Genomic DNA, 22,317 nt, shown 5'->3' on the forward strand with positions numbered 1-22,317 from the left:
TGATCCTGGGCGGAGATTCCCCGGTGGGACGTAGCGCCCATTGATTGTTTTGTTTTTAAATAGCATACTATCATTTTGTTAATTTTCTATGGTAGTTTCACAGTTGAGGTTAGAGTTATTTTATTGCCCGTGAACCACGTTGCAGTTTAACCAAACTGTGTGCATTTGAATGTATGATTAAAACTGAAACATTTGTTCTGTGATCTGTCTCCGCTTAAGACTTTTAGTTTGGCTTGCTTTATCAGGATAAAATTTTGGCAGTCGCAGTGCAAGTTAGATCAACTTTTTTTATCTGATTGAGTCCTCAGTTGTCTTGTCATTTAAAAAAATCTGATAAAGTTACTCCTTTTAAGATAAATGGTTTTAAGGTGGGCGCTCCCATCATCACTTGGGTCGATGAGTATCTGACGAGCAGGCCGCAGTTTGTGAGATCCGACCAACCGATTCATTATCATTACCATGTTTTTTTAATCTTTTTATCTATGTTATTTACTTCATACTGCAAACAAAATCTACCTCTGGGTACAAATAGAGTCCTCATACACACACACAAAAGAGGCACATATCACACATCATTCAACTTAAGACAGTGGGAGTTAAGAAATGGCAAGTTGAATAAAAAAAAAAAAAAATTATTAAAAGTTCTCAGAGGTCCAGACTATACTTAGATATTGATGTGAACTAAAATACGAATAGCAAAAAAAAAAAGAAGACAGAAAAATAAACAAAATAAAACACCAAAATAAAATAAAACTTGTTTTGGCTGTAAAAAACGTAGATAAAGGTTAAAATATATATATAGAAATAATAAATACATACATAAAAGCAACAATAAATAAACACCTGTGCAAAGCACAGCAGGGACAAAACTGTTTTTGTGTCTTTTTGTTCTACACCTAGGGATTGTAAACCTACGCCCAGAGGGGAGGAGCTGAAATTCTGTGTGCAATGGATGGGAACTGTCATTTAAAATTGAACCAGTAATGCACTGTAATTGTTTTGTGTACAAGGTCTCCACGTTGAGCTGTGGCTCACCAATCAGTCTGCTAGACCACTTTACTATTTGGTTGACTGAGTTTTTATTTTTCAATGAGAGGTTGCCGTCGGGGTGTGTGCGTTACAGGGGCCAGTCTATACCACCCCTATGAATTTCATTGCCTTAAGTGTTATAGTGTGGTCACGGCAGGGCCGGTTATTCCTACAGGCCACCAAGGCGGCTGCCTAGGGCGCCAAATTGGCAGGGGGCGCCACAAGCATACATCTTTGTTTTAACAACATTCATTAACGAAACATTTTTTAAAAAGCATGGGCAATTTAAATTTCATTTTTGTGTTTATTTTTATTGCATTTGTATGTCTACATTTTATTTATTTTCAGTCTTTGCCATTCTTAATTTGATGAAGATCTGTGTTTTTTTTATTTATTCGTATTTTCAATTCAGTTGTTGTTGGTAAAGTTCCAAAGTTTCGAAAAATAAAAAATGTTCTGAGACCATTACCTTGCTTGTAGTTCATGTATCGAATATTAGTGTACAGCATAATACATATAACATAGTGTACCTATATCAGAATGAATACATGGAATGGATGTGGTTCGGGGGGGGCGCAAAATCTCAATATCGCCTAGGGCAGCCAATGGGCTAGAACCGGCCCTGGGTCACGGTACCAAATATGAAATTAGACTGCCACCACAGTGCCACCTCGGCCCGATCAATAAAACCTTAAAGGGTTATCCTCAGGAGGACATTGACAATAATTGTACCAAGTGTTAGAGAAATTGCATGAGGAAACCCTGAAAATTGAATAATCTGATTCCAAGAACAAAAAATCCTCACCAATTATTTCTGCGCAATCGTTGATGGGGAATGATGAGCAGCAGACGTCCAAGTTCTCAGTTTAACAAAAGTTTATTACAATACGTCAAGAAATGTGAAGTTACAGAGCTCTGGGTTCACTTTTTAACTGTCCCTGATACACACAGACTGGTTACAGGTCATGAAGTCTGAACCAGGTCTCTTCCCCTGGAAAAAAAAACCCAGTTCCAAAACTAACAATGTTTATTATATAATGAAGGTAGATTTCTTCCAGGAAGTGCCGCCTTCTTCATCCGCTGATTCGCCAGTCTTAATCAATACAGGGACACGTCAAGCCACCAGGCAACAATCTTGCTGCCTGGAACAAGGCCGTGCCCTGACCTGCTAGCAAACTTGATATGACAAACATTCTGTCTTGTTATGTTCTACAGAGATATAACAGGAGCCAAAAGATTCTTCAATGTCCACTTGTTATTTTAAAGTCTAAAAAATATAAAACAGACGATGATATTATTTGTGATTATAGAATCTTAATCAGTTTAAGCAAATGGAAATTATGTAATTAAAGTAATCACAGTTTCTAAATCAACATTAACACACAAACATAATCATTGTATCAAAATCATATCGCCTGATTAATATAAATGCATAGATAGATATTATCAAGGTTTAGTGAATTACGCATGCATAGTGACCTTTGATGACCGTGGAGACAAACAGCAAATACAAAAAGAGAGACACAGTAATCATTTCATTTTAAACAACGTAGAATATTCAAATTATTCTAACACAAGTTTTGTATAATAATGCACAAACTATCCCTTTAATCCTCATACAGTGTCTGAAGGAGGACTCTTAACTGATATGTATAAGTTAGAAGAGGCAGGTAGCAATGGTGGAAAGTAACTATGTACATTTACTCAAGTACTGGACTTAAAGTACAATTTTGAGGTACTTTTATGTACATTTTATGTAACTTTATACTTCTACTCCACTACATTTTGAGGCAAATATTGTACTTTTTACCCCTCTACATTTAGCTGACAGCTTTAATTACTTTTCAGGTCAAGATTTAAAATGAAAAACATGATACATTTAAAATGATTACCCATTTTTATCAATTAAACCACTTAAAAGTTTATTAGGTAGTTAAAATGAGCGGAGTGGAGTCATTTCACAGTGTGGTTTTAGTACTTTTTACTGAAGTAAATGATCTGAATACTTCTTCCACCACTGTCCTTTTTTACTTCTTTACTTTTTAATTTTTTATTTAATTTTTATTTTTAATAATTTTTTTTAAATAATTTTTTTATTTTATTGTATTTATTTTTTCATTTTATTTTTTTCCCTGCGCTTCTGCGCATGCGCGGCCCCGGTGCGCTACTGCGCATGTGCGGCCTCGGTGCGCTACTGCGCATGCGCGGCCCCGGTGCGCTACTGCGCATGTGCGGCCCCGTGGCGCTACTGCGCATGTGCGGCCCCGTGGCGCTACTGCGCATGTGCGGCCCCGTAGCGCTACTGCGCATGTGCGGCCCCGTTGCGCTACTGCGCATGTGCAGCCTCGATGTGCTACTGCGCATGCGCGGGCCCGGTTCGCTTCTGCGCATGTGCGAAAGCCGCGCATGCGCAGTAGCACATCGAGGCTGCACATGCGCAGTAGCGCAACGGGGCCGCACATGCGCAGTAGCGCCGCGGGGCCGCACATGCGCAGTAGCGCACCGGGGCCGCGCATGCGCAGAAGCGCAGGGAAAAAAAATAAAATGAAAAAATAAATACAATTAAAACAAAAAAAATATTTAAAAAAAAATTATTAAAAATAAAAATTAATTAAAAAATTAAAATATAAAAATATAAAAATATAAAAAAATAAAGAAAAAGCTGTCAGCTAAATGTAGAGGAGTAAAAAGTACAATATAAGTCTCAAAATGTAGTGGAGTAGAAGTATAAAGTTACATAAAATGTACATAGAAGGACATCAAAATTTCAAGTCCAGTACTTGAGTAAATGTACATAGTTACTTTCCACCATTGTTACCTGCCTCTTCTGACTTATACATATCAGTTAAGAGTCCTCCTTCAGACACTGTATGAGGATTAAAGGGATAGTTTGTGCATTATTATACAAAACTTGGTACAATTATTGTCAATGCCCTCCTGAGGATAACCCTTTAAGGTTTTATTGATCGGCCCCTAGGTGGAACTGTGGTGGCAGTCTAATTTCATATTTGGTACCGTGGCCACACTATAACACTTAAGGCAATGAAATTGGGGTGGTATAGAATGGCCCCTGTAAAAAAAAAAACACACCCCAACGGCAGCATGCCCCGACACGTGTATACTGCGAGGGCCCGTTCAGTACTGCTTGCAGTCCTAGTTACTATTATGATATATATATATTATATATACTGTTGCTGACATTACTATTATTACTATATACTGTTATTATAATTATTATTATTACTATTGTTATTATTACTATTATATTATACCGGCCTTATTTATTATTATTACTATTATATACATTTTATTTATTATTATTTTAATATTTTATTACATATTATATACTATATACTGTACTATTATTACAATTGTATACCGTCAAGTCACCATAGCATTGTTGCCATCATGCCACCATGTCCTTGTTCTATTCTGTTTTTTTTCTATTGTTGCATTTATTTATGCTACCTCAGTATCTTATTCTATTGTATTTTATTGTATTTGAATACCGGACTGCTGTGACAACCGAATTTCCCTTCGGGGATGAATAAAGTAATCTATCTATAAATGCATTATAATGGTATCTGGCCCATTTGTCGGTGCAGTTTGTGTTCACTTGCCCTTTTATAGAAAGAATTCAGCTGGAGCTTGTCAGCACACGTTGAATGAATGTAATCAGGAGGGAACGTTGACTTGTAAGGACATGACAAGCAGCAAAGGAATGAAAAATGGTGCACAACCATTTTTTGTTATGTCAAAGGAAAAATAAAGACAGAATAATTCACTTATTTCAGTTGTCATTTATGGAAGGGAAAACAGTCAGCAAAGTACAACTTGATAGAGGGCTTTATTTAAAAAGTTTATATTATAAAATGTAAAAATTCAGCTGAAACCGATCACATGATTTGCAAAGACTTATCCCTTAGAGTTTCCACGGTGCTGCCACTTCACATCTTTATATGACAAGAAAAAAAACATTTAACAAACCATTAGAATTTTCTCTTCTCATTAGAGATGTGTACACTTGGCAATACTGGAAGTTTATAACAAACAAGAGTGGATAGTTATTGCTTTGGTTTGTTTAACTGGGGTTATACTGGAGAGTTGAGACATGCAGCACGGTGATCTAGCTGACGGAAGAGGCGAAGAGGGTGGAAAGGGATCTGCTGGTATTGGCTCTTTAATCGTCCTTATCCTTGGCACCGTGCTTTAGGATGCGCGTGAACTCCACATAGTTGAAGTTGCTCTTCTTGTCAATGGGGGCCTCCCTGAAGAGCTCGTCTACCTCCTCATCTGTAAACCGGTCACCCATTGTTGTGAGCAGCTCTCTGAGGTAGTCTTCCTGGATGAAACCTTGAGGGGGAGAAAACAATCAAGTCAGATAAGAAGGCTAAGACAGCCTAAATAAACATCAGAATTATCTCCTGAGATTTCATTTTACTTGCAGTAAAAGCATTACCATCTATGAGAAACCGCTTGTCTTAACAAGTCTGATTTTTTTGGGCAAGGAAACCATTTGTAAGACATCTTTCAAACATAGCTGCAAAACAGTGTTTTATACAAGGTGAAGATAATTATGAAAAACAAAAATAAAGTTACCTTATTTTAAAGGCTCCTTTAATTTTTATGTAATCAGCAAAAGCTTCACAGTCAAAGTTGGATTTAAGCATTTTTCAAGTTCCTTTTTAAAATTTTCCAGCATCTTAAAGCATATTTTTGTAAAGTAAATATATTGTCTACACTGTAGTGATTATTTCACATTAAATCTTGTGCTATATGAGTGTATGCTTTGTTGTTTTTTTCCTTCATTTGTAATCCTTCTGTAGTATGCTGTGACAAAGTTTTATATTTTGAAATGTGTCACATGTTTACAAGTAGACTTGGAATTACATAAAATCTAAATTTCAAGAAGTTTCATGCATTTTTCAAACACTAAAAACAGTTCAGGTGTTTAAGGACTTTGCATCCATCAAAGTGAAGAAAAGCACAAATTTTGGAATTTACCTGTCCCCTCCTCATCGAAGCAAGCGAATGCATTTCTGATCACATCCTCAGGGTCTGTGCCATTGAGCTTCTCCCCAAACATGGTGAGGAACATGGTGAAGTTAATGGGTCCAGGAGCTTCCATCATCATGGCCTCCAGGTACTCATCAGTTGGATTTTTCCCTATTAAAAAAAGACATGTATAGTGCAATTAGTCTTAAAGGGTTTCACATACAGAGGTGGCTTAAGTACAAGTGACATTAACAACTAATGATTAAAATATCTGCTTGTAGAACTAGTTTTCAAATAGCCAACCGTATAGGTGCACACCCACATACGTCAAGCAGAAGTGCTTCCAAGCTTCTTACAGGCATCTCAGATCAGCTTGAAGTAAAAACAGACTAAAAAAATCTCCTACTCACCCAGTGAGGCCAGCATGTCGTGAAGGTCCTCTTTGTCCACAAACCCATCACGGTTCTGGTCAATCATGTTGAAAGCCTCCTTGAACTCCTGAATCTGAGACTGGTCAAACATGGCGAAGACATTGGAAGTTGCGCGCTGAGGGCGCTTCTTCGTGGTCTTTCCCTTTGCTCTTTTGCTAGACATGTTGACTGTTTTTCTTTTAACCTGTGGACATAAATGTATATATACGTTGTTGGATTACACATTCTGCACAATATGTCACTGGCAACAGCAGCCATTTTAGCCAAGATAAGATAGGAAAAAAGATGACACAGGGAGACAATCTAATCAAAAGGTAATGTGGATCATGCAGTTACTCAAAATAAGATTTCATCATCCCTGCCCACAACTCTGTAGCAGGGTATTTTAATTCTCTGGCAGTGAATCCCCAGTGTGATGTCCCTCACGGAGCTATAAATGGAAATGTTCCTCATCTTTCTAGGTTGATCAGATCACTGCCTTCACAGAGGCCAGGAAAATTACTGATGTGAGGACAGATGCCCTTATCAGGCAATGTCCTGAGTGAAGACTCCAGCTGTTCTACATTCACATCTTTATTTCGACATACGCATCATTTTTAGCCACTGAATGTTAATGAAAAATTTACTGTGTAGAGCGACCTTGTTTTCAGGCATATGGTGACATGGTAACATTAAAAAACATTTATAATAGTATATACAGTGCCCATTAAAAGTTCCAAAAGTAAATTCTCACATCTGTAAACGGCAAATAATTTGTAATGTCATTAACAAAGGACTTTGTTGGAGTTTAATTTGGTGTCGACCGAATTATCGACTGCTTTATCAATAACGATGACATTGCTATATATTTAGTACTTATTATAAATCTTAGTTTTAGATTAGTGGTATAGGTTTGGAGTAAAAATATAAAAATCTGGCTTGAAAGCCCCAATTAATAGTCTTAAAATGCCGTCAAAATATTGACGGAAGTAGTCCCAGTAAAAAAAAAAAAAAAAAAAAAAGAAAGAAAAAGGCTATTTTAATCAGTTTGTGTTGTGGACACTTTACCAACTAATTCTTACTTTGACTACAATAAACCTGTTTGTATGTTCAATTGTTTTAGGATCTGACCTAACCACAACTTCTAGCGCATTATTATGTACGTAACGTTGAGTTACACAGTCTTAATGGTTTGCGGCCTAGCTTCACCCACAATAAATAATTAGTGTGCGAACAGCTGTGAGTGTTAGCAACGAACAGAAGTTTCTCGGATTCCCGGGAAGCTTTTTTAAATCGATTGAACTACCAAATGACTATACAAGTAACACAAACCCCTCTCTGTGCCCTTAAGTTCGTAATCGAGCCCTTAGCTGCGCAGCTAACAGTTAGCCGTGTTTTCAGTGCAATGAACCCAACACGCAAAACGGCCCGATAGCATGTTTGTTAGAAATACGGCTTTAACATTACCACCAGCGGCGTGGCATCATGATAACAAAGTACTTAGAATGTAACTATCTTTCATATACAGAAACATTTCATTAAAACACAGTCTTACCTGACAACAACCCGAATCTTGCCAGCTAGCCCGACGCTGCTCTTTTCTCAACCACCGCCCTTCACTTCCTGATAACGATGTTGGGTTCCGTGCAGAACATTTGGACCAAACCAACTAAAGAAAATAGGGGGCGACTCATCAAGTGTTAAACCATTATGTTCTCTAGAAAAACAGTTTGTACGTTGTTTCTATACGAATACTAGAATTATGTATATCTCACTCATCTTAATTCAAAATGGGTCCTAACGTTTCATTTTTAGTGGTAATAAAATGTATAATGTATCTTTGCACCCCCCGGTGGGGTAAATGTAACTTCCAAAAACGCTCCCTTGCCTGCGTTGACATTCCTGGATATGCCCTTTTAAGGGAAGAAAGAATACCTCGTCCTTTGTGCAATTAAGGCAAAGAGAAAACTTGAATGATCCCCGTGGGAAAAAAAGGGGCGTTACCCTTAATAAGACACACATATCAGGAAATTAGTTTTATTTATTTGTTTTTGTTTTCTGTTATTGGATAAATTAATGCAAATAATGAGCGTCACTTCACTTTTTTCCCCATTGGAATGATACTGTTGATTCGACTCAAATACTTTTATAATCATATGCATGCATTGTATGCTTTTTTGTAGCATGCAGCAGTTGTCATAGCCTGTTTATGTTGTTTGCATTGTATTTATGGCTGTAAAATAAATATGTGTATGCTGTTTTCTGGGCCAGGTTTTGAGTTTGACCTCAATGGGACTTTTATCCATTTTATTTAGTCCATGCTTTAAAAATTCAAAATTACTTTGTTTATCATAGAGAACCTGCGGAAATCTATGATAATTTCCTTAACCAGATAAGGAAAGTGAAAGAACCAAAAAATAAAAGGCATATCCTATCCATTCATCCATTTCCATCCATTTATCCAGGGCTGGGTCGTGAGGGCAGCAGGTTTAGTAAAGTATTCTAGTCCCCAGTCACAACTTACACCTCCTCCTGGGGGACCCTGAGACATTCCCAGGCCAAATGAGACACATAGGCCCCTCCAGCATGTTCTGGGTCGCCTCTAATGGAAGGCGCCCCAGAGGCACTCTTATCAGATACCCAAACCACATCAGCTGGCTCCTTTCAACGCAAAGGAGAAGCAGCTATACTCAAAGCTCCCTCTGGAAGTTTGAGCTGCTGACCCTATATCTAAGGCTGAGCCCAGTCACCCTACACCCTACGCAATTTTATTCTTTTGGTCACTCAGTCGGAAACAAGACCGTGAGACACTTGAACTCCTTAGCTCTGTGGAGTAACTCACTCCCCACACAGAGGGGGCAGTGTACCATTTTCCTGCAGAGAACCATGGACTCGGACTTGGAGGTGCTGATATCATATACTAAAACCAAAACAATGAAGGGAAAAATGTTGATAGGATGGATAATAATAGATACTGACTGCCCAGCATGGGTCACACAACAGTTGGTACCCCCAGTCACTAGTGGAAAAAGAGGCTTAATGTTGCGGGGCTTCAAAAGCAAGATGCTGAACTGTTGACTCACAGGTTAAAACAAGCCACGTAGGTCTTTCTTTGTCCAGTTGTCATATCACTTTCAGAGTTGATAACAAAATGGTTGAACATGTGCCATGAGTCACTCATAGTTATGCTATATGTTGTATTCAAACAAGCCACCAGTCTAGAGCTGTATAGAGAATTATGACCAGTGTTAATGATGGTTAAAATAGGAGTTCAATGACTGCAAAAAATATTTAAATAATAGGCTACAGATCTCGATAATGGCTGTCTGGTATTTCAAATAAGTGGACACAAACTAAATACAGTGCATTTTTGTGTCTTACTTGTAATCACAGAAGCTGATTTAAATAAAAGTGTCCGTGACAGAACAGAAAAAAAAGTTTTTATCACTTAATTTGTGTGAAGTTGATTTCAAGCTATTCAAGTGAAATCAGGAAACAGTTTTCTTCCTCTTTGTATTCATCATGGAACGCTCTGCTGAATAATATTTACACTAAATAACTAAGTTTTGACAAGAGTTTAATTCAAGAGCTAATATCTAGATATTTTCTTGATAATGATTTTGGTTATTATCAAAAAAAACCATGCTATTGATATTTTTGTTGTTATCATTATATTTGTACGAACAAATGTACCTTTAGTTATACCAGACATTAAAATGAACAAGAAATTGAAGAAAACAAAGGGCTAATATTTTTTCCACCACTAGAGTGTGCTAGCATCACATAAAACCTAACCTCTGCTCTGCTCAGTGATATTGTAGCATGTATCTTGAAGTCATTAACAGTTTTTCTCAGCATGTTACCCAATGCTGTGTGAGAGCTCATTTAATTTGTTTATGTCTAGAACTGTTATCTTAGACATGTAAGTAGCTTCGATGTGTGGGAGCCATACTAAGCAGAGCATAAAAATACCCCTAATAGATCCCATGAGACTTCCATACAGTTGGAATTTTCTGGACAGCTGAACCCAGTGACATGGTGCTTACATGGATGTGATTCATTACAATCCTTCTCACTTGAAAAAAAAAACCCACTATTAGATATATGGTCTCAAAATGACCAGAGAGTTGAATTTACACCTTTAAGTGTCAAGAAAAGTGAATATTTTAGGCAGTAGTACAGCTGCAGGGCGAATTTATTGTATTGCATAAACCATTTCAGAGTTATAAGTTATATAAAATGAAGTTCTGACAATAGTTAAGCACACATTTATGTGACGTATGATGCTTTTTAAATACCATAGTGTACACTAGGATGAAGTCATTAATTGTCTGTGTCATCACGTTCCTGAGAAGATATTCACTTGACTGACTGGAGAGTTTCAAGGAGAAGATTCTTCTATACGAGCTGTGAGTGGCAGTAGTTTGGTAATTGGAGGTTAATATCAGTGGATTAGAGTAAAGCCCAGGATGTTTGTGATAAAATCTTCAGAGAGACTGTATGCTATTCTTTGATGTTCAGTCATATTCACTAATCCTGGAGGTTACTTCACATTTAGGTGTCCGACAGGGTAATAATCCACAGACTTTACGATATAAATACATCTAATTAACTGTCATGCACACAGTATACTGTAACATGCCCGGTGTCATTTTCACTTGCTACGGAAGATAATATTATCAACACAGGCGAGAAAAACAAATCAATTTAGAAAACCATTTATTGAAAGTACAACTATACAATGTATTTGTTTTAATGATCATTAATGCAAAAAAAAGAAGAGAACATTGATTCCACTTTCATGTCTGTATGCTAAATAGGAAGTCACAATAAGCAGATGTTAGCTTAGCTTAGCATAAAGACTGGAAGCAAGGAAGATAAACTTACCAGACTCTCCAAAGGTAACACTTTTTATTTTATTTTTCTTAAATTAGTGGTGTTGTTTAGTAGATTTTGGTCAGAGATTGGGTAGCTGTTCCACCCTGTTTCCATTCTTTATGCCTTGCTAAGCAAAGCTAACTAGCTTCCACCTAAATGCATGTTTACTCTATAAACATAACAGGCTAGCAGCCAGTAAGCTTAGCTTAGCATAAATACTGGAAAGCCAAGAAAAAGTATGGTACCCCTTCCATAAAATGCCAAATTATCTTAATTATGCTTTGGTTTCTGTACGGATTGAACAAATTTTATTGGCAGATTTTGTTACCTTAAAATGGAGCTGGGCTAGCTGTTTCCCCACGTTTCCGGTCTTTGTGCTAAGCTAAGCTAACCATCTCTTGATTGTAGCTTCAAATTGTACAGCCTCGTGTCAATCTTCTCATTTAAAGTCCACCATGAAAATGAATAAGCATATTAATATTCCTTTAGGTAAAATGTAGTTTAATTACAGCACTAAAGGTTTAAGAGTCATCTGGACCTTTCAGCAACTGATTGTAACACACTGTTCATATCACTGCTGCTTTTCTGATGATGAATTAACTGCATCTTAGTTAATTATAGTGTTTCACAGAAGGCATGTTGTCAAATGAGTTGGTGGCTGGTGACATGTTTTATTATACTTGTAGAATATGTCCAATATTCATTAGACAGCACATAGTGTCATGACCTTGCTAAATGTATTGTATTGTTCTCCTCAGTGTTGATCTCTTCAGATTGCTGCTGTAAGATTGTAGGTATGTTGCCATGCTGACTGCGGTACATTGGAGGGTGAGGGCAATGTTGGGGACGAATTTCAACACAAAAATCCTCAGAGGTGTTTACTGATGTGATATTTTTGCCATGGAAACCTGCTAGGTGTTGGAAAATGTCTAAACATCTGTGGCAACCAAATTAAATCTGCCTGCCAAACTTTATTTAAACAGTAAAATCATGTTTATGAGTCACACTGGCATCAGCGGTGTGTTTTTATCAACAGCCCTTGAGTCTTTGATGTATTTGTGGGATATTTGTATACTTTCACAGCTGAAAGTCAGACTGAAAGAGAGAGTGACAAAGAGACAGTAAATGGCATTTATTGCATGTGAAGCAAATAACAATAGTAGGCTGTGGCTAAAGTTAGAAACCATCACAGCTGAGACCGCTGTGGTAAAAAGTTAAGACAAAAGCTGCTGGAGATTAACCAGTGATGGCATACTGTGGGTTTAAAGCCAGCAAGCCCAAACCTCCAACAAGGCCAAATGTCCAATCTAAAAAATGTGTATCCACTCCGTGATTTGGATCCACTCCAAAGTTTAACAGGTTCTTCCTTGGCCCACGCTACATCCTTCCATGAAAATGGGGTCAGCAGTGTTTCCGTAATCCTGCTGACAAAGAAACAAAAGGAAAACAAAACATAACCTCCTAGGCACAGATAATTATAGGTATTGAATTAAATATAAGGTTGTAAAATTAAAATGGCCACTAAGATTCGGGAAGAGTTAGACTGTGAGATGCTTTTGTACTGTGACAATTGTCTTTAAAATAAAGCTTTGTCATTAATAACTGATCAACTAACTTTTTTTCTTCTGTAGAGTGTGACAAAATAACAATTGAACAAGTAAAAGTATAAAGAGAATGAAAAAATGTCCATATACTCAAAACATAGAACATACCATCCATAAAGACACTTACAATTGTATAAATTTTTTACACGTAAAAGCTGGATTAAGGAAGCAAAATTCATATTAAAAGACTGAAGAACTTGGAGAAAATGTATGGGTAAAAATACAAAAATAAGCCTGTGTTTACCTGCATATCAGGCAGTAATGCTCATCGCCAGAGACGTGCACCCATAAATGTGTTGCCCTGCGGGAGTTGACTTGTCCCCCACGTTCTGCTCTCAGCTATATTTATCTCCACCCTCACCATAAAAGGCTGTGACTGCTGCTGGGACACTCTGGCAGGGGCCAATATTATTTTTGTTGTGTAGACCACAGCCCTGTACGCACCTACCTGTAGGTTTGCTGGGATATCAAGCTTTAAGTGTGGAGTTGGACCATCTTTTCCATTAAAACTTGGAGTTTGAGGCTTTGTGTCCAGGGTAAGTGGCAACAGTTGTAAAGGACAAGGATGTGATGAACCAAGTTGTTGCATATGTCTATTCAAGCATGCTGAGAGACTGCCTGAGTGCCTGAATCCTATATCATGTCTGGCGAGCTGATGTTGCAGGTTTGAATTTACAGGTTTCATGATGGTTGGTCAGAATATTTTTGAACAGACTTTTTTTCTGCATCATGGGAATTACATAATTTCTTGATAATATTATTAAAAGTAAAGTTGATTTTTTCCATCTTGAAATCTAGATTAATTGTCCATGTTCATCTATAAAGAACATGTTGAAGTAAATGAAAGCATGGCCATCGTGTAAATGCTGCCAATGACTGATTCAACAAGTCTACAATTAGGTGATTGTCATGATGAATCTACAGTATATTATAATCATGAATACACCTGCTCTTGAACATTAACAAACCACACAGACAAACAGATAGGCAGCAAGAAACTTAGAGACTCTGGGCTCGAACCAGCAGCGGCCTGCAGCATGTCTGGATCTATACCGTTCTACCAGAAGCACCACCGCCACTATGACCGCGGCTACAGAAGCAAGGAGATGAGGTCCAAACTGAGCCAGTACCAGTCCAGCAGCAGGTATTCTGCTGGCAGCAGCACCTCCGCCACCAGCTGCAGTAGCAGGGGGTAAGGAGGAGGAAGAGGATATACCTTCATCAATCCACCTCTTTGTCACAGGGAAGCTTAACACCATCATCCAAACCTAACTGATTACCTCCATCACCCTTGTTGGATCACTTCCCTGTCACAGCTTTTGGATCATCTTTCCTGCTTTGCTGCCATATTGACACCAAAGTAACCACCCTTCCCTTCTCTGAGTTCTCTTTGATCAACCTTCACACACACCTGAGGACTCCTTTTAGTGGTTAAAAACAGCTCTGAATCCTGCACGAAGCTCCTGCATGTCCTCTGCTTGCTTTTGTGCATGCTGACAATCTCTTACCTGTAACACGCCTATTCATAAATAACTAAAATGACTATAGGAAATAACTTTCACAGCGAACCTTTTGTTAGATAAGCTGTAAGGAAATGCAGTGTTATGTAATGGCTGAGTTATGGTATATGGCATAGACTTAAATAGAATCTTGACCTGCACATACCATGTAGGAGGGAAAGTAACAAGTGACAGTCTGTCACTCTGTCACTCTATCTTTAAAACCTGGTTTCTTTAATATGTATTATCATTTTTTAGAAACCTAGTTGCTTTTCTTTATTTCTAACACGGACACACGGAGGGTTGTTGTTCATTAGTGGTTGTTTTTGCTGCAAAGATGTGTGCGTCCACTGTTGAATGAATTGGTCATCTGATATAAAGAATATTAATAGGACAAATTGTGGTTTTGTTGGTGTATTTCCTTCTTACTGCTCATATTTACGTTTATTGTTGGGGAGCAACCTCTAGGGGTCAAAGTAATTATGATGAGAGTAAGGTAAGATGGTATAAAGAGCAACAAAGTCCGCAGGGGGTGGTCACTTTGGTTGATGGATGGGTCAAACAAACAAAGGACGTTCACAAAGAAATAACTCTGTCGCATGCATAGTTATATCATTACTTAGGTATGGAAGTGACATAATGTATAATGTACTTTTTTAACCAGGCCCCCAGAAACAGTCCTGGACCTTTGAGACAACTTGACATTGTATTTTTACAGCATCCTCCTCTCAGTAAGAACACTCAAAGTAAAGCTAATACGCTTACTCTATGGGCCCACAGAAGCTGAAGGTTCAGGAAATTTTGGGGAGTTAGGATTCTTCTTTTGAATTTCTTTGACTGAGCAACTTTCATACGAATGAATGAGGCCCCACCTCCAATGCTGTATCCATTTCTCTTTATACATCCATGACTTTTTACCTTCCACAGCAGGTGAAATCACACAATATCACAAGATAGTAAGGCTTCAAGTGATGCATTTTTGTCCGAACAGAAAAATGTGTGATAAATTAGCTTGCTGTGAGGAGTTACTGGCAGGTATAGGCATAGTTTGGGTGATGTTCAAAGCAACAATGGCAACAATGACAGTGATTGACAGATGGTTCATCCATTCATATTCCAAGTATATTCCAAAGTGCCCGCCCTTTTCCAAACAGTTTCCAAAGACGGCCTCTCATAATTTTCTGTGTAACAAACTATAGGGACCAAGTTGATCTCCTGCTACCGGAAGGGGCACTCATTTAGGAACCGCCCCTTGTGGGTCATATTAGAGGGTAGGAACAAGTTACCTACGTGGTTGAAAGGGATGGGCGGCTTCTGGAGTTAAATGTTTGAGTAACATTAATGAAGAAGCTTGCAAGGAAAGAGTAGGAATAACAAAACACTCAGTTTGTGGTGATCCTAGCTTTTACAGATCTTTAAATACACTGGCCTGGAGAGTGTGAACAGGTCAGAGGGCTTAGGTTTTACTAACACCATCTGATCTTTGCCTTTACACTCATGTAGCTGAGCAGCCAAACAGCCACCAAATCTGGGCTGACGAGAGGACGGTTATGATGTGATGATGATTTAACAGTCTATGTGGTAGCAATAATGTTGTTAAGGCAAAGATGAACATTGGATTTGTTATATGAAATCATCGCTATTGGGTTTCAGTAGCGAAACCGAAGCTCTCCATGTTATAATCCATTTTGATCCTGAGAGTGTAAATGTTCAGAGCTGAAGGGACAGTGACCCAGATAGATACAGGAAAAATGAGGGCAGTTGCCCTGTCACCCTTCGTGCCCCCACCTCCTTATCAGGTTCCTGTTATCTCATACCCTGAGCTCCCACCCCCAACTCTCAGAGTGCTGCAGATAGTGTCGCCAAAGACAAACTCTGTGGGCCCGACCTAAAATCAAAATATTTCCTCTTCCATTGCTTCACTTTGAGATAATTGTAGTACGATGGAATCTAATGTTTAAGGATTTGCAATTGATAAGTGAGTAGTTAGGGCAATAATATCTGGTGTACATTAAGATTTGTGGCTGTGGTATGTGTTACCATCATATTAGATTGCAGTGAAAGTGTTGGATGGTCTTAAAGGAACAGCTGACCACTAAATCAAAAATACATATTTGTCCTTTTCCCTGTAGTTTAAAAAAAATAAATTAATCTGGCTTGTTTTGGCGTGAGTTACCAAGTGTTGGAGATTAAATGTCTACATGTCATGTAGAAATGTCTTTGATGCCTTTTCTCGAAAATAGTATAGATGACCACTGAGCTTGTAGTGCCAAAAAATACATTAGAAAAATTCAATAGCAACATCTCTTTCCAGAATCATGACCGAGTTACTCAGGATAATCCACAGACCTTGTTGTGGGCAGTTTATTGTGGGAACTATTTCCACCCACCAACCTTGTCACCCTTTAGAATAATAGTTCTGATAGGTGTCTCGTCCAACAGTAGACGAATGCTGCCTTCTGTGCAGTGATGCGGTTGGCGAGTGAAGTTGGTTGGATAAAATGGTTTCCAATGAAACTGCTCAAAAGTCTGTTAAAATTAAATAATAACCGGTTCATGCTTTCTAGAAAGAGACATTGCTGGGTTTTTTTTTACATTTGAGCACCACAAGCCATTTAGTGCCATTATATTTAAGGTAGACGTCTCTTCAGTCAATACCTCCAATACTCAACTCTAAATAATCCAGACTGTTAAATAAAAAAACAGTTAAGAGGGAAAATATGTATTTTTGATTTTGGTGGTGAATTACAAGTACATCACCTGTGTTGATATTGTATTGGATGGCCTGTGTAGATTGTGGAAAAGTTATTATTGTGGTATAAATGCCAATTAATCCACACTTAACCACCTAGACTACTTTCCCACTGAACCTTCATCTACATCTCATCTACCCTGATCTTGGCTTCACCCCCACATGTTGATGTTATTAGTTGCACTGTCTGGCTGGTTGCCAGGCTGATGGTGTGCTACTGTATTATGTCCCAGACTTAACGTGTCTTCACATTCTGGGCTGGAGGCGAGCAGACTGAGCCCTGTACCCAAGAGAGCCAAGCCTACTTACTTAGCTGTGGATAAAGAGAACCAAATCATTGGCTACGTAGTGCCGATCTTCAGGGGCAGGTAATAAACTCTAATAAATTCCAAGAATGTTTTTGCAGCAAAAGTTATTTCAGTTTTAATGATGTGCCTTACTCCCCACATCCACCCCTGGCTCCGCTCTCGACAAACTCCTAGTGAAGAGTTTGCCACAGGATTTTCAGATACAGAGCAAAGAAGGGTGAGGGACACTTCTGCATACATGGCCCGCAGGGATTTGTTCACCAGTGGCCTGGAGATGGAGAGGTCAGAGCTGATCTCCAGGAGGGAGGCCATGCGCGACACAGCCGACCGCATCTCTCTGAGCAAAAGGGTCAGTGGGGGAAATCTTCACTGTTTTGAGGTCACACAGGAAGCCAAAGATGCACTAGCTAATTACAATAGACCACCCTCTTTCGATAACATAACAAAACAGTGAGAAAAACAATTATTATCTGCATATAAAATGACAGAGCATAATTATTCGCAGTAAGGAACACCAAGTGCCTGTGGTTAAGTGGTTGTTATTGCTACTTCTTTCACAAGGAAGTTATTAATGTCTCTGGGTGATTATGTGAAGTACTACCCGACCATTCACTGAGCATCATAAAAGCCCCCTCACTGTATTTATCTGTCTCCACTCTGCCAGATAGTCTTACTACCGGGCGACAGATTCCTCAGGAGATCGTGTTTCTGGAGACACAGGGAGCCAGTGTCCCAGTTGTGTTGTCATTTAATGTGTTGAGTTACTGGAGGCACAACGAGACAGGGCCTCAAGAAGCCCAGCTATTCATAGGACATAAAGAACAACACACACTCAAACACGTGTCTCGTATAAAAGTACTTAGCCTACATCTTGCATGTGTAAAATTAATAAAAATATGTTGGGATCTTGCACAGTTTGTGTATGAAAATGCTTTGTGTTTGCTTCAATCATGCATTGTGAATTCATGTTAAAATTAAGGGGATTTTTTTCTTGGAAATTGTCCTGTTTTTTCCTTAAGCCCTGTCCTGTTTGTAGATCCATGAACACGGGGAACACTTTAAGCGTATGAACGAAGACAGCCTGATGCACGCCCCGGAGTTTGTGATTAAACCACGCTCCCACACCGTGTGGGAGAAGCAGTGTGTGCGGCTGCACTGCACTGTCAGTGGCTGGCCCGACCCACGGGTCATCTGGTAGGTCACACTTATAACCACAAATCTGCCCTTCCTGTCCTCTCAGAATCCTGCTTTTCCTTTTCCTTTTCCTCTTGATTCTGTTTGATCCTTTTCAAGTTCTTACTTTCTCTTCCCTCTGCTCTGTCTTCTGTTGTGTTTTCTGATTTCCACCACAAGGTACAAAAACAATGTGCCCATTGACCCTCTTGCCAATGCTGGCAAGTATAAACTTGACAGCAGATACAGCGTGCACTCCCTGGAGATTAACAGGTAGGTCCACTGTTCTAAAAAAAAAAAGCCACTGAAACATCTTGTGCAATAGTTCAACATTCATAACATGCTGCATTGTCACTGCTGCATTGAATTTTATGAATCATGAGTAAAACATTGCAGAAAGTCCTGGAATTTGCATACAACATAGTTTGGGTGGATATATTTTTCTTACAACATGCTACTAGCTAGCTAGTAGTTTTATCTTTTTTACAGGCATTTTGCCAAATAAATTGCAGTTCTTTGGCTCTTTTAATTGAGTTTAATGTAGACAATAATATCGTTTGCCTTGATAACAGAAAGTAGTGTCAGTGAGGCCGCCCATTGTGTTTCTGGAGGGATACATTTAAATTTTGATGTAGGGTAACTGCTTTCTGCCATTTTTAGCATGTAGCTTAGCCAGCCACTTGGGTATCATTGCCGAGGTAAGCTAGTTAAAATTTTTATTTTAAGCACAGTCTTCCAAAATATGTCTATGTTTTACAAGAAAACAAAAGAGAGAGCCTTTAATATAAAATAAAATACCCAAAATGACTTTTAACACATGCATGGTTAATTTTTCTTAACAACAATAGGGGATTTCCTTGTTTCGTTCTTAAAGAAAAAAAACCTGTTAGCACCATACTTAAGCTTGGTTGTACCCAGTGGTGGAAAAGGTCCTTTACTTCAGTAAAAATACTAAAGACCACACTGCAAAATTACTCCACTATAAGTAAAAGTCCTGCATTAAAAAAATTAGTTAATAAAAGTACAAAATGTATCAAAAGTACAAATAGTCTTTATGAAGAATGGCCCCACTCAGATTGTAATATATATTGAAAATATATTATAAAAATATTTGTATTGATTAATTTACATAAGCAGTGTTTTATTTAAATTGTAAAGATAAAAGCTAATTTTACCTACTTAATATACTGTTATAAGATAGATTTAATTAGGTGTTAAATCTCGACCTGAAAAATAACTAAAGCTGTCAGTTAAATGTAGTGGAGCAAAATGTACAAAATTTGTCTCTAAAATTTAAACTTAAGTACAAGAACCTCAAGATTGTACTAAGTTCAGTACTTGAGTAAATTTACTTTGTTACACTCCACCATTGGTTGTACCCATTTGGAAGAAAAAAAGCTTCAGTCTTTATGTGTGTCATGTTAATGTTGATTTTATGCCATTGTTGCTGCCTAACTTGTCCAATCAGACTGACAGTGTTGGATTGTGAGCCAGAGGAAAGCCACACAATTTTCCAGGCTGCCTCTGATAACAAAGAGCATGTCTAAACATAGCTAAGACCTTCTGACCGTTTCAACAAGCAGCCAAGACTCACAAGGAGCAACATATGAGATTATCTCTCTCACATTTTGGTGAAACACGTCGGCTGTAGATACTTTCATCTACAGCGACCCACAACACCTGGTGCACATGACATCACCAGTGGTGTCTATTTATTGCCAGAGTATTCCTGGCCAGGAGTTATGGAACGCTTTACAGTCGGGGCTCACATAGTTGGTATTATTTACATGGTTGAGAGGGCTGAGGTTGAGGTGGGGGAAGGGCTCTGTACTCATGAGTCCTTAAGAGAGAGAATGTGCATATCATGGACATTGATCACCTGATGCTCTCCTCTTTCAGATGTGATTTTGATGACACGGCGCAGTATCGCGTCTCTGCCATGAACTCCCAGGGAGAGCTGTCTGCATTTGCCTCCGTGGTTGTAAAGAGTAAGTTTCACCAAGTCTTAAAACCATCAACACAAAGAAGAAAAATTAAAAACTGTTTTCACATGATCATAAAATGATTTTAAATCACAAGAACAAAAGCTGTAATTATAGCTCCCCATTAATCAAAAACAGTGTGTAAAGTTTCCAAATGTAGCTGTAGCTGTCCCGCCATATTGGGTCTCAAGAGTAGGAACCAGATGTAACTTAAAGATGCTGTACTTGAGATTCACGACAAAATTCAGTCTGAGCGGTTTGATCGAAATTTAGAATTAAGATTGGCTGGGTTCTTTCCGGGTACTCCGGCTTCCTCCCACAGTCCAGAAACATGCTATTAGGTTTGATTGGTGACTCTAAATTGTCCATAGGTGTGTATGACAGCACGATTTTCTGTCTGTATGTGTCAGCCTGATAGTGATAGTCTGGTGACCTGGCCAGGGTGTGCCCCACCTCTCGCATGTTGATAAACGGTTAGAGATAATGAATGAATAAATGCACCTGGCTCTCTGACATGACAAGCTAACTTAGAGTTGGTTGAGTGGCAGCTAGAAGATCTAGCCATGCTAACGGTGCTAACAACACATAAAGGACAGAAACAGCTACAGGCTGATAATGCCATATTGCCAACATCAGAATCTGAATAGTTTTTATTGTCATTGCACAGAAGTACAGCAAAATAAAATTAAAAAACATGGGGCTAGAATGTGTATTGACAGTGCAGTCAGAGCTAATAATGGTACAAGGTGTTAGTTCACACTCATTAGGTCCAACCTGGCTGATAACGGCAGGTAGTCTAACAGAGTTAAGCTCACACTTACCGACCCACATTGGTGGAACAGCGTTGTCATGAAACCTCTGTCATTTACAACTGAGATATAAAGACTGTTCAGTGTAGAGCCGCGGTCATGAGCTAGCCGGTGACATGAACACAAAGCGATTGATGTTAACGGACACATGCACACGCAGCCAGACTGGCTACAAAACAAAGTTACAGAGAAGCTCAGATTGCAACAAATTCTCTTAATTTCTGCTCAGGACGCCATTTCTCCGTTATAAACCATGGCAGATATTTGTATCCTGTTATATTAAAAACTTTAAATTGCAAGTGTCATAACGAATGGAGACTCACTACTTGAAAGGTAGCACCTGTAAAGTCATATGTGATTTCTCATATGATTTTGACATCTTATATCTTGTATAGTACTCTTTGTGTGTGTGTGTGTGTGTGTGTGTGTGCTGTATTTATTAATAACGGCTGCTCTTTTCTGTAGGGTTCAAAGGTGAAGTTGATGAGTTCCTGCCATCGGCCAGACGTAAGTGTGAATTCACTGTGTATTTGTTTTTATTTTTGACTGTATTGTGGGATTAAAGCTGCATTTATTCATTCATGGCCAGAAGAACAAGCTGAAAGACACGGCCTGGACACATTTTGTCTTGTTAAGTTGTTATGGCTAAAGTTTTAGCAAAGGTGCATTTTTACACCTGATGAATAGAAGTTGTGCATTTACTCTTATAACTCGCTTTGATCTCCACCAACTCTTGAGAAATTTGTGTCTTAGATGCTTGCTAGATGTGCATTCTCTTCACCAGCTAGTTGCCAACTTTATCAGTCTGCTGTTGTGCATGCCTCCTACAGCCGCTTTATTGGAGACTATTTGCTGAAAACATCTGCACTCTGCTGCTG

At 38.6% G+C, this 22,317-nt stretch overlaps 2 protein-coding genes across 2 annotated transcripts in view; one reads left to right on the forward strand and one right to left on the reverse strand.

Annotated features, from left to right (window-relative positions):
- Positions 1 to 4,814: 4,814 nt before the first annotated feature.
- myl12.1 (myosin, light chain 12, genome duplicate 1) lies at positions 4,815 to 8,096 on the reverse strand. Its single transcript, XM_059327212.1, has 4 exons — positions 7,990 to 8,096; positions 6,435 to 6,639; positions 6,034 to 6,195; positions 4,815 to 5,382 (listed from the first exon to the last, which is right to left on the reverse strand). The coding sequence occupies exons 2-4, from the start codon at positions 6,616 to 6,618 to the stop codon at positions 5,210 to 5,212; spliced, it is 519 nt and encodes a 172-aa protein (XP_059183195.1). The 5' UTR covers positions 6,619 to 6,639; positions 7,990 to 8,096; the 3' UTR covers positions 4,815 to 5,209.
- Positions 8,097 to 13,885: 5,789 nt separating this feature from the next.
- The window catches only part of myom1b (myomesin 1b), a 39,699-nt gene continuing 31,267 nt past the window's right edge, over positions 13,886 to 22,317 (forward strand). The window contains exons 1-7 of the mRNA XM_059327344.1: positions 13,886 to 14,108; positions 17,401 to 17,535; positions 17,650 to 17,824; positions 18,512 to 18,669; positions 18,829 to 18,921; positions 20,548 to 20,636; positions 21,905 to 21,946. Of these exons, the coding sequence (XP_059183327.1) occupies positions 13,954 to 14,108; positions 17,401 to 17,535; positions 17,650 to 17,824; positions 18,512 to 18,669; positions 18,829 to 18,921; positions 20,548 to 20,636; positions 21,905 to 21,946 (847 nt within the window). The 5' untranslated portion in view covers positions 13,886 to 13,953. The remainder of the gene's footprint in view (positions 14,109 to 17,400; positions 17,536 to 17,649; positions 17,825 to 18,511; positions 18,670 to 18,828; positions 18,922 to 20,547; positions 20,637 to 21,904; positions 21,947 to 22,317) is intronic.

This window comes from Centropristis striata, chromosome 23, assembly GCF_030273125.1.
Source record: "Centropristis striata isolate RG_2023a ecotype Rhode Island chromosome 23, C.striata_1.0, whole genome shotgun sequence".
NCBI classification, from domain to species: domain Eukaryota; kingdom Metazoa; phylum Chordata; class Actinopteri; order Perciformes; family Serranidae; genus Centropristis; species Centropristis striata.